Genomic DNA, 13289 nt, shown 5'->3' with positions numbered 1-13289 from the left:
TAGCCCACTTCAGCAGCCGCCTCGTGTTCCTGCTGCTATGTCTTCCCTGTGAATGCAAACAAACCTTTCTTTCATCTCTCAAGTTGATTGCATCAGGCATTTTGTCATAGCAGCAACGAGAAGAGTAAAGACACATCTCAATTGTGGCACCTGGCAGGATGAGATGGGAGGTGGGCATGTTTGAGCCCCTGCAATTCCCAGTGTTAGACCCAGGTAGTGTCTTTAGAGTCAGGTTTATTGAGATGTAATTTACGTGAAGTCAAAGCCATCCCACTTGGGGTTCCCCATCCCCTCGGGATCCCATGCTATGCTTGTCACAAACGCACAAAGCTAGGAAACCATCCTTCTTAGGAGAGAAAGCGTTTTCCTCACCGTCAGAGATGCCCTCCTGTCCTGACCACAGGTCAGCTCTCCTCCCTCCCAGACTTGCCACAGCTCACGTGTGTTGTCTTCAGGGTTGGGGCTTCACTAGGGTAACCCAGAAATGGAATTGTTCAGCCTGTAGTTCTCGGCTCTGCTCCCTTGGCTCAGCAGAGAATGCTTGGGACTCATCCAGGAGCTGGGGATGGGCGACTTGGGCCTGTATTTCCCAGCTGTCTTAGTCAGGGTTTCTATTCCTGCACAAACATCATGACCAAGAAGCAAGTTGGGGAGGAAAGGGTTTATTCGCCTTACACTTCCATATTGCTGTTCATCACCAAAGGAAGTCAGGACTGGAACTCAAGCAGGTCAGGAAGCAGGAGCTGATGCAGAGTCCATGGAGGGATGTTCTTTACTGGCTTGCCTCCCCTGGCTTGCTCAGCCTACTCTCTTATAGAACCCAAGACTACCAGCCCAGGGATGGTCCCACCCACAAGGGGCCTTTCCCCCTTGATCACTAATTGAGAAAATGCCTTACAGTTGGATCTCATGGAGGCATTTCCTCAACTGAAGCTCCTTTCTCTGTGATAACTCCAGCTGTGTCAAGTTGACACAAAAATAGCCAGTACACCAGCCATGTCTCAATATGGGTAAGCCCTGGTTACCTTCCCAAAGCCAGCTTTCATCTCAACAGAACCACCAGCCAGAAATGCAATTTGTCTGATCTACATGTAGATTGGATTATCCCACATTGGCTACGTCAAACACAAAAAGGTCAAATCTCCAACAATTTAAAGAAAGAAACAAAAATTTAAAACAAAACAAAACAATACAAAAACCCCAAACCATGGATTGAACTCGGGCCATCACACTTGGCAGCAGACTATTGCCTACTGAGCCATCTTACCTGCCCTCAAAGAAGCTTCTAAGGAGGGTGGAGCCCCTCTCACCACCACCTATGACCTTAGGGTCAGTGCCAGAGGAAGGAGAAATAGAGAGGCAGGCTTCATTTTCTGAGAAATGTTCTGGTGTTCTATGGACATTTGTAATAACAAGTTATTAGCCTACCAATCATATACCCAGGGCCCTCCCTGCTGAGCACCCACCTAGATCAGCAAAGCAAGTGCTTCTCTTGCCAATAGCTGGCTAATGGCAGACAAGGGTGTTCTCCTGGCCTCTGTGTCCACAGCCAAGGATTACACTTCTCCATTCTTGGGATCCCACCTCTCCATCATTCCCTAGTCTTATCTGGAGTTTGCTGGGTCCAAGGCGACCCTGTTTCCTGTGGGGCGTGGAACAGAACTGCAGAAAGGGCAGCCGAGGTGGGAGGAAGTCAGGAGCACCCTGCCACGGGGCGAGGAAAATGATGTGTCAATGGTCAGGGCTAATGGAGGAGACCCCGGTTGATGGAGCCAGTGAAGAGATGCCAGGAAGCCCCAGAGTGTATGCAGGGATCTGGTAAAGTCACGAAGCTCCACAGTGGACAGACACTCAGGGGTGTTTAAATACCTGAGAATGTATGTCATCAAGGTTGGGAGCTCAAGGGGGTTTCTTATAAGTTCCTTATTGGTCTGCTCTGTCCAGTTGTCCATGTTGTGCCCAGCAGCAGAGCATCTAGTAGGAACAAGCAGGAGCCTAGATCCAGGCTATGGCTATAAACTGTCACTCTCATTGTCAGAGGGAGATGCACACACTTCCTGTTCCCTGTGTGCTAAGGTCTCAAATGCATGGAACAGGGTCAGGAGAGACTTAGGGCAGAAGCCAGTCTTCAGGGTGCCAGCAGTGTGGCGCTCAAGTGACCACACCTTTGATTTGAGAGTATGGGAGGGAATAGCTCCAGCCAGGTCAGGGAGGAGATGGTGTGTGTCTTACTTGCCTTCGTTTTCCTATGAAGAGACGCCATGACCAAGGTAACTGATTTAAACCAAACAAACAGCATTTGTGTGGGGTTCTCTGTTCCAGGGAGTTAGAGAGAAGGTCATCTATTGTTCTCCCCCAGCCATCGTGGTTCTGACCCCCGTGCTATGTAATGTGTGTGCCAGGCACAGGCTGTTCCGTCAGCTCGTCAGGGGCCTCCTCGGATGGGAGGGAGGGACGTGGTCCTGGAGAGCCTTGGTTTCCTGTGCCCTGGCAGGGGAAACACCTGCTTGGCTATTATTTATTTATTTATTATTTTTAAATCCTTTCGGTCTGCCTTCTCCTTGTGCTTGCTTCTTGGGTTTGTGCTTGTTACCTCCTGGCCTCAAGATGGCTGCTCCACTCCAGGCTTTACCTTGTCAAATGCAAACAAAGACAGGAAGCAGTGCCTTAGATAACGCGCTGAGAAAGGACTTTTCTTGTCTGTCTCTTTTCTTTTGTTAGTTAAAAAAAAACTTTCCCAGAAGCACACCCCCCCCCAGCAGATTTCCTCTGCACGTGCATATACGCACATGCGTATGCATGCGAGTGTGCATGTGTGTGCAGGTGCATGTGCATGTGCGTGTGTGTGTACATATGTATGCAGGTGTGGGTAAGCATGTGTATGCAGGTGTATATATATGTGCAAACGTGTATATGTTGATGTGTGTGTACAAGTGTATGCAGTTGTATGTTTGTGCATGTCTATGTGAATGTGTGTGTGCATGTATATGCAGGTATGTGTGAGTGTGTACATGTATATGCAGGTGTGTGTGCATATATATGCAGAGGTGTGTGTATGCATGTGTATGTAGGTGTGTAAAAGTGTGTGCAGGTATGTGTGCATGTGTATCCAGGTGTGTGTGCATGTGTATGCAGGTGTGTGTGAGCATGTGCATGTACATGCAGGCATGTACATGCATATGCATTTAGGTGTGTGTGTCTGCATATGTATGCAGGTGTATGTGTGTATGCATGTATGTGTGTGTGCATGTATGTGTGTGTGCATGTATGTATGCATGTATGTGTGTACATGTGTATGCAGGGGTGTGTGAGCGTGTGCATGTGTATGCAGGTGCACTCAGGCGTTACTCCTCGGGAGCTGGTCTGCCTTGTTATTTGAGTCAGACTCTCATTAGAACTTGGGGCTCACCAATTAGGCTGGCCTACAAACCCCATAAACCCACCTGTCTCCACCTTCCCATCACTAGAATTAGAAGCTCATTCCAGCATGCCCAAGCAATTTTTTTTTTGTAAACAATGATTCTAGAGAGCAAACACAGGAACTCATACTTGTCTGGCAAGCACTTTACTGACTGGACTATCTCCTGAGGCCCCATGTACCCCATTTCCACAGATGAGAACACAGCTCTTAGAGTTAATGAGCAAGTACAGGTTTGTAAGGCAGTGCTGGGGTTTGGAGCAGCTATGCTTGATGTTAGTGTCCCTGCACAGCCTTGATGCTGACAGGTGCCAACTGATGGTTCTATAGAGAAGTTACGTTCTACTAACCCCAAAGCTTAGCCAGACTCCACAGCCCATATGGAGTGCCAGGGAGGTGGCAGCCCAGATACACGGCAGGTGCTGGGTACAGGGTCCATCCAGCATCCCCTGGAGGGAGAGGCCTCCCCTGGAGTTTCCCCGGAATGAGCCACCTCTGCTAGCCAATGTGGCCAGGAAGCTGGAACAGCTGAGAGTGGCTGGGGTTGAGTGGCCCCATCCCTCAGTACCTCTGAAGTTTGCTTGAAACACACTGTGCTCGCCTTCAGTCAGGGGTAGTGAGTGGCTGGTGGCCAGGCCTCCTGCCTCTGAGAGCAGGGGCTTCTGCTGCGGAGCCGGCAAGTTCTCAGAGCTTCCTGGCTGTCTTGTCTGCTCATCTCAACCTCTAGGACGACAATGGTGGCTCTGCCCTGTCCTCTGGCACTTGAGACCCTTCTTTATGACTCCAGGGACACCATTTACACTGTCCCTTTAAGCAGTGTGCAACCTTCACGCCCCATATGATCCTTCCCAACTCCACTGCACAAAGATACAGACAAGCTCTACCTGCAGGTGACCAGGGTAAATACATGTGCCATTAGTAAAGCCAGCCTAATCCACATTATCATGTGAAGGCTCCAGCCTTTTAGGGGTGATGTGGCTTCTGCTTGGATGTCTGCAAAAGGACAGGGGAAAGATGGTCCCTCACTCTATACCTTCCTATAACATGTTCTGGAAGGTGACCACTGAAGTAGCCAGTTTGTCCCATCTTGGGTGTTTTTTGTGCATCTGCAGTTGACTAACCTGTTTCATTTTCCTCCTGGCTCTGTTAGCAAGATCTTTTTCTCAACAGGGCCTTTGCTAGCCTTGATGGGCCCTCGTCTCAATGAGCACCTTGCCCAGGCTCATCTAGGCTCCTCATGGCCTCTAGTGCCCCTGCCCTGTTCCCCACATTGAATCTTCCTGGTGGCTGATAGCTCTCAGACCTCCACACTCATCAGAGCTATATACCAAAGGATGCATGCTGAACTTCCCTGGCTGTGCCCTGCAGCCATCCTGATTCACCTAAGCTAAGTAGTTCTCAACCCCTTCAGTACCATCAGAAAACACAGATATTTGCCATTACAATTTGTAATCATAGCAAAATCACAGTTATGAAGTAGCAATGAAAATAGTTTTATGGTTGGGGGGGGGGTCACCACAACATGAGGGACTGTATTAAAGAATTGCAGCATTGGGAAAGTTGAGAACCACTGACTTAAGCCATCTTTTCCTCAGCCAGCTATGCCAACGTGTCCTCTTTCCATCCAGATCCCAACCTGGAAGTCCCAGAGTCTCCTATCCCTTCACACCACCTCCAACCCACATAGTACATTAAACTGTGAGTCACTGGCCCAGTGTCCCTCTTGCCCCTGCAATCACAGCCTGCCAGAGGTGGCTTTTGACTCCTCTGAGTGTAGTCAGGACACCTCTAGGTTAGGGTGGCTTCTCTGCTGACCTCACGCAGAGGCCAAGCTAGCCAAGCCTTCTTGCAATAAACCTACATCTGAGCAAATGGCTGTTGCATTGCTGAGCACTCCCCGTCTGGTGTCAGAGCTGGGAGTACTTGAACACTGCTTTAGCAGCCCCACCCTCCTCTGGGTAAGCGAACACTAGTTCTTAGAAAAGCAGTGGTCCAAGTTCATGCTGTCGCTGTGACCAACACTGTCACCAAAAGTGACCTACAGAAGGACAGGGTTTGTTTCAACTAATGGATTACAGTCCATCACTGAGGACTTGAAGCCAGGCCTGCTTGCTATTCCACACAGCATCTCCTCTGACAGAGGAACTCGCTCCACACCCAGGAGCAAGTAGAAGGAAGCGGGTGCTCTCCGGCTCACTCAGCCTCTTGCTTAGCTAGCATTCTTATAAAGTTCAGAACCACTTGGTTAGGGAATGGTGTAGCCATCGTTGGGAACATGTGAGGATCAGAGTTTGGATCCCCAACACCCACATATATACCAGGTGGACTTGGGGGAACCTCCTGTAATTCTAGACTTGGAAGGCAGAAATGGGGATCCTCAGAGCAAGCTGCCTAGGGAAACTAGCCATATCAATGAGCTCTGAGTTTGATTTAGAGACCTTGCCTCATCAAATAAGGTGAGAGAGCCATGAAGGGTGATTTTACCTTGGGCCTCCACAGTACACAGACACACATGCACACACACACAGAAACCACACCAACACATACAGACACACACCACATCACATAGACACACATGCACACACACACAGAAACCACACCAATACATACAGACACACACCACATCACACAGACACACATGCACACACACACAGAAACCACACCAACACATACAGACACACATCACATCACACAGACACACATGCACACACACACAAACCACGCCAACACATACAAATACACAGATACACATGTACATACACAAACCACACCAACACATACAGACACACATCACATCACACAGACACACATGCACACACACACAAAGCACGCCAACACACACAGACACACAGACACACAGACACACACTACATCACACAGACACACATGAACACACACACACCACATTACACAGACACATACATTTACACACCACACACATACACACACATACCACACACAGATGTGCATACACACATACACACACATCACACAGAAACACATTCACACACACACACACACACACACACACACACACACACACCACATATACAACACACATACATGAAAATGGGAAAAATATAAGCAGGGTGGTTGGCTCCTGAGAAATGAAGTAGCCAGTTTGTCCCATCTTGGGTGTTTTTTGTGCATCTGCAGTTGACTCCTGTTTCATTTTCCTCCTGGCTCTGTTAGCACGATCTTTTTCTCACCAGGGCCTTTGCTAGCCTTGATGGGCTACTCTGCCCAAGCCCATCTAGGCTCCTCATGACTTCTAGTGACCTCTGACCTCCACACACCCATACATGCACTCTACAAACATGCAAGGATGGAGACACAAAGTCAGTTCCCCGCTCTGCGTGCCCCTCTCCTCTTTCCTTCCCCTGGCTCAATGTGCCTTCACATATGCCCTTCAAGGGGAGCAGCTGGCTAGCCTGCCACCCCCCCCCCAGAGAAAGCCACTCTCTCTGACGAGTACACTGAGCTGAAAGGCCATGTGAAACACAACACAGTCACCTACGATGAGTTTGTGTTCCTTGTGAGTTGGGGGAGTGAGTTCAGGAATTGTTGGCCAAGGATCATAAAGATGCCCCCTTCCTTGCTAATTCAGATTCTTCCTGCAAGGCAGAGAGTGCCAAGCAGAGAGCACCAAGAGTCACCGCAGGCTTTCTATACAAAGCCCCTTTTATTTTCTCAGCAACATGAAGTTCAAGCAGAAAGTTGCGGCTCCAACTTCAAAGCTTTCAGCTGATGAGGCCCCTTGAAGGGTTTCCAAGGCTTAGGAAGACTCTGTCTGTCTGTCTGTCTGTCTGTCTGTCTGTCTGTCTCTCTCTCTCTCTCTCTCTCTCTCTCTCTCTCACACACACACACACACACACACACACACACACACACACACGGCACAGCTTTTCTACAGGCAAGGTGACTCGACGCCTACTTTCCTTCCTGTGATTGACAGTGCTGAAGAATTCTAATTATTCAGACTGCTGAGGCCCACTTCCTCTCCCCAACAGAGATGTCACAGCTCCTGCCAGCAAGCCTTCCCCCACTTAGTGGTAACTTTAGGGGAAGGGGCAGCCAAGCCCTGTCACCAAGTGCCCCAGAGACACCTTATTGCCCCCCCTTTTTTCCCACTGCCAAGTGACAGGAAGCCAAGCTCTTTGTCTTTGAAGCCACAATTGGGAGGCCAACTGGCTATAGGGACCAGAGTGTAGGGTCCAGTGTGGGACCATGGAGCCAGAGAGAGATAATGTCATTCCGTCTAACCCCTGGGTGACACAGATGCCCCCTGCCCAGCATGCACATATGGTGCACCCATCATTTGAAAGGCTTACCTACCTAGGTCTACATGACCATAGCCATTGTAGCCTTGCTGTGTACCCTGGCCTGACTCCCAGAACTCATGACCCTTCAAGAGGAAGGACTCCTTACCCTGGGGGCTCTCTGAACACAGAGCTCCAGCTCTTACAGAGTGAGGAGCACTTTTCGCAGATAGATATGCCATGTTCAACTTTTAGCCTCAGCTGTGAACTTTTTGTTTAGAAAGTGACTCTGTATGGCCAGACGTTGAGAGTTCAAGGCCAGCCAAAGCTACATAGAGAGTCCATATCAAAAAAATGAAGAAATACTAGGGGCTATGGTGGCAGAGTGCTTGCTTAGCATAAATGAAGCTCGAAGTTTGGTTCCCCAGCACAGCATTAATTAACGTGTGATATGCCACACGTGTAATTCCAACACTTGAGAGATATGGGCAGGAGGATCAGGAGTTCAAGGTTATCCTGAGCTACATATTAAATTTGAGGGCAGCCTGGGCTACATGTTCTAGAAAGAGGTGGCAGAGGCAGAGTGTCAGCATCTTTATCAAGAGCCAGTCACATAGGCATCTTGTCTGTCACTGTACCTGAGATCTGGGAGCTGGGCCAAATTGAGAGAGGGAAAAGGACAGAGAGTGGGAGTGAGCAGGAAAAAAGGAAAGAGGAGAAGGGGGAGGCATCTGGGGCGTAGGTGATATCAGCTGAGGCGTGCAGCTGAAGGCTCCCCAGGAACATCTTGGGTAAATGTAGGTGTGGGAGGCTCAAAAGAGGTAGCATTCCTTGTACTGGGCATGAGCTGGGCATCTTGGCGTTGACTCTGCCTGTGTCCTGTGGGTGAGGGGAAATTAATAAGCCTCCCTTTGTAAGAGCAGATGGAGGGGCACAGAGACGTTCAGAGGCTTGCCCAGGCCACACAGCCGCTCTGCAGTATGATGGGACTAGAATGTAGGTCTGTGTAGATTCTAGTCCAGACTTGTCATCCTTCCCTTGAAGCTCCCAGGAGGCCTCACAGTGTGGTCTTCACTGGAAATGAGCATGTCCCAGGTCCCAGCCACTGGATGGACTGACTGACACTGGGTGGTTATCTGAGCTATCTGCCTTCCACTGGGCGGGGCTCCCTTGAGGATGTGGGAGGGGCTGGGTTATCATCAGGCCAGGATCCTAAAGGGACTTCCTGACTACAGAACCCTGCTGGGCAGGCCAGGAACAGCATGCTGGAGCTCAGCCCTGCTCAGAAGGCCCTGGTCCCTTTTCCTGCTGTTCCCAAGGGGAACCCGGCTGGCCAAGGAGAACCAGGGCTGAGGGCGATACCAGGAGCAAGAACAGGTCTGAGGTCAGCTTTGAGGCTAGCCTTGAGACTAAGCTGTGGCTGGGCAGAAAAAAAAGGGCATGCCCGACTGGCAGAAGCTGGAATGAGCAAAGACAGCACCTCCCCGTGGAAATGGAATTTAGAATATTGTACTTTGCAGGGACAGCTTGATTTCTATAATTTCACAGTGGGATGGCTCTCTAAGCAGGTGACAGACCTGTAGTATATTTTTCACACCATATTTTTAAACTGATCTTTCTTCCTCCTCCTCTTCCTCCTCTTCCTCCTCCTCCTCTTTCTCTTCTTCCTCTTCCTCCTCCTCTTCTTCCTCTTCTTTCTTTACTTTTCCCCTCATTAGCACTCATTCACAATAGCATCTGTGACATCAAAGGTCTGGAATATGTGTTTTTTTTCTTTTTTTTTTTTTTTTTACTCTGGAGTAAGCCAATACATTTATTGCAGTTATTTACAGGGGCGTGCATAGTGACTAATACAGGTACACCACTGGAATGTCAGCCCATAGGTAGCTTCACCAAAGAGCCACTCCCAGCATTTTTTTTAAATTAGGTATTTTCCTCAATTACATTTCCAATGCTATCCAAAAAGTCCCCAATACACTCCCCCCCCAGTCCCCCACCCACCCACCCCCACCCCTTGGCCCTGGCATTCCCCTGTACTGGGGCATATAAAGTTGGCAAGTCCAATGGGCTTCTCTTTCCAGTGATGGCCAACTAGGCCATCTTTTGATACAAATGCAGCTAGAGTCAAGAGCTCTGGGGTACTGGTTAGTTCATAATAATGATCCACCTATGGGGTTGCAGTTCCCTTTAGCTCCTTGGGTACTTTCTCTAGCTCCTCCATCGGGGGCCCTGTGATCCATCCAATAGCTGACTGTGAGCATCCACTTCTGTGTTTGCTAGGCCCCGGCATTGTCTCACAAGAGACAGCTATATCTGGGTCCTTTCAGCAAAATCTTGCTAGTGTATGCAATGGTGTCAGCTTTTGGAAGCTGATTATGGGATGGATCCCTGGATATGGCAGTCTTTAGATGGTCCATCCTTTCTTCACAGCTCCAAACTTTATCTCTGTAACTCTTTCCATGGGTATGGTGTTTTTTTTTCTAATGTATTAAAATAGACATACACCTGCTAAAATTAAACCTTCATCTCCCAGCACTTGGGAGGCAGAGGCAGGCAGATCTCTGTGAGTTCGAGGACAGCCTGGTCTACACAGTAAACTCCAGGACAGCCAGGGATGAATATTGAGGTTCTGTCTCAAACAAAACCAAGATTCCTTCTTGACATCTTGGCTAAGATCCAGTGCAGAGCTTGTGAGCCAGGTGTGTGGTCATTGCTCAGAGGCATAAACTGAGTGCCTGCTGGGTGTCGCCCAGGCTGAGCTCACTACAAGATTGGTATGGCTTCCCTGCAAAAGGCAACATCCCATAGAAGGCCCCCATAGATCCTCTGCTCACCCTCCAAATGCTTCAAAAGTCGAACCTGCTGACTGCTCAGAGCCTAGGCTGTGAATACTGGGTGCGGTCGGCTGAGGAGGGCCTTCTCCATTCTATAGGACAAGGATTCTCAAACTTCAGGGTGCTTCTGTGTCATTTGGGGGTGTGCAGGGGGACAAGGACACTGAGTCAGCTTGCTGAGTGTTGAACCACACTGCTAAAAGATTGCAGTGGATTCCTTCAGCCCAGAGTGGGACCCCGGAGCTGCATTTTCAAGAAATGACCCAGGAACTCAGTGACCTCCCACACCATCAGTGGTTCTGGCATAAATGATCGCTGAGCCCCACTTTGAAGACTTCATCCCAGACTCAAAGGTGCCTTCCCTTCCAGCACACTCAGTTGTGTGGCCTTGTCTTAGTCACTTAGCCTTTCTGTGCCTGATGAGGACAGTGTTGGTGGCAATGGTGAGAGCACACTCATTGGGGAGAGATTCTAAAAAATGTGGTGGCTTGCTTCCTTGAGCATAAGGTGATGCTCGCTCCGTCCCCGCCCCCCACCAACACCCCTTCCCCCTGTCACTGACATTGTCCTTAGTCATAAACAGGCAGCCTCCTTAACCTTCAGGGCTGAGTGAGATGAGTTTGGACAGTCAGGACACTGTCACATGTGTGGTTGGCTTACTGTATCGCATGTCATTATCATTGGTAGAGAGAGGACCCTACACTCTTTCTAGAAGATCTGTTGGGCATGTGGACCATATGCAGGAATGTTGTGAACACCCTCATGCCAGGCTCTGTGTCACCAAGACCTTCTAGGCAAGCAGCCAAGCACATGATAGGTCCCATGCTCTTGGTGGCTCCAACACCTCTCATCCATCCATGAAAATGGGTGGGCCCAAGGGACCTCTTGCTCCCCTCCCCTCTGACTCTCCAGTGCCCTGTCCAGCTCCTTCATAAAGTAGTAGTCAGCCTAACCCCACCTCTTCTGATCCCTTACAGATGTCCTGGCGACCGCAGTACCGCAGTTCCAAGTTTCGGAACGTGTACGGGAAAGCGGCCAACAGGGAGCACTGCTTTGACGGGATCCCCATCACCAAGAATGTACATGACAACCACTTCTGTGCAGTCAATGCCCGCTTCCTGGCCATAGTCACTGAGAGTGCAGGAGGTGGCTCCTTCCTCGTCATCCCCCTGGAGCAGGTAAGTGGCCCTGGTTGCCCTGAGATTCTGATTGAGAACAAGGCTGGACCTGGGAGGCTTGAGATCTGTTGGTCCCTGCCTGGAGGACTGGATCACACCTGTCTCTGGGGACAGCTTGGGCCCTGCCATTCGATCTCGGTGTCCATTTTGATATAGAGCTGGGGGACAGTAGGGACAGCTCTGGATACTTTTGGATCTGCATAAACCTGTACACTTAGGGAACTGCCCTCTGCTGGGAGGCTGGCTGCCATCTGCTGGGCCCTGGTGCCCACTTCCTGCCTGGAGGCTCTCACCACCGGGCTGCTTACGAGACTTCCACAGGTTAAACTCACAAAGCTTGCTGCTGCAATTTTGTCGGTTTTGTCAATGTAGCCATTCAGGCACAGTTCCAGGAGGCCCATGGGAGGTCACGTGCCTCAGGCAAAGTGCTTGCTGTCCGTTTTGCTTGTTTATGCCTGAGTTCCCATTCCTAGCCTGACTCATCCCAGCTCTGGGAGGAGGTACTCATATTAGAAAACACTGTTCTAGAAATGCAGTCAGCTGGTGGCGGGACAATTTCCAGGCTTTCCTCCCTTGGAGGGAGCACAGCTTTGGGGATGTATAGGACAGGTCTCTTTCCCACCACAGGGCCAGCTACAATGTCCCTGAGGACAGAGCTAGATCTCAGAAAGGTCTAAGGAGCAGTGACTTAGAGGCTGGAGATATGGGCTTTCCCACTGACCAGCCAAGTGGCCTTCTGGATGTCTCTCAACGTTTCTGCCCTTCATTTCCCTGTACTGATAAAGCAGGGTCATAGCTCCTCATCCTGCATTGGCCACATGGGTCTCTGTAGGACAGTCATGGATGTTGCCCAGGAGCTGCACTGGAGGTATATTGGTGACAGTCACTCTAGAGCTGCACAGTAGAGAAGGATTGCTGTTTTCTTAGTAAAGTCGTCAGCTCTGCTTATGGATTTCTGAGATGCAGCTTGCCTTGCCTTCCAGACCAGATCAGGTCTCTGTTATGGGGGCTAGCTCAACTCCTGACAGCAGTGTGGGCTTGTGGATCCCTGAGATGGGTGAGACAAACCCACTGCCTGCACCATGTCGCCTTCTGTACCATAACTCACAAGAGTCAACACTTAGTACCTTTATGTATACAAAAAGTTCTAGAGTGACGATATAAGGTGGGGGAGGGGGGAGGGGATAGGGAATGGAGGAAGGGAGAGGAGAGAGCCTGGCAGGTGGTGTACAACTATAATCCCAGAACCTGGGAGGTTGAAGCAGATGCATAAGTAAGATTTTTATCAAAGGAAGGGAGGGAGGAATGAAATAAAGAAGAGTGTTAGTATATCAGAAAAAGACATGGAAAACATTTTAAAGCTTTTGATGTTAATTTTAAAATTATATTTATTACTTTGAGTCTGTGTGCCTGTATGTGATGTGGGGATGTGTGTGTGTCTTTTTTGTGTCCATGTGATGTGTGTATGTGGTGTGTGTATGTGGTATGTGTATATGTGGGGGATGTGTGTGTGTGCAGTATGTATATATATGTGTGTGGTATGTGTATATGTATGCAGTGTGTGTATATGTGATGTGTTAGTGGTGTGTATGTTGTGTAT

At 49.5% G+C, this 13289-nt stretch overlaps 1 protein-coding gene across 2 annotated transcripts in view; it reads left to right on the top strand.

The window, feature by feature from the left end:
• The window catches only part of Coro2b (coronin 2B), a 113234-nt gene that overhangs the window by 38567 nt on the left and 61378 nt on the right, over positions 1 to 13289 (top strand). For both annotated transcript variants that reach the window (XM_085844693.1, XM_021171628.3), the window contains exon 2: positions 11489 to 11689. In XM_085844693.1, coding sequence (XP_085700819.1) covers positions 11489 to 11689 — 201 coding nt within the window. The remainder of the gene's footprint in view (positions 1 to 11488; positions 11690 to 13289) is intronic.

Source organism: Mus caroli, unplaced genomic scaffold (assembly GCF_978045245.1).
Source record: "Mus caroli unplaced genomic scaffold, Mus_caroli_1 scaffold_11, whole genome shotgun sequence".
Classification (NCBI taxonomy): Eukaryota; Metazoa; Chordata; class Mammalia; order Rodentia; family Muridae; genus Mus; species Mus caroli.
Note: the sequence above shows the minus strand (reverse complement) of the source record. Positions and strands in the feature narration are given on the sequence as shown.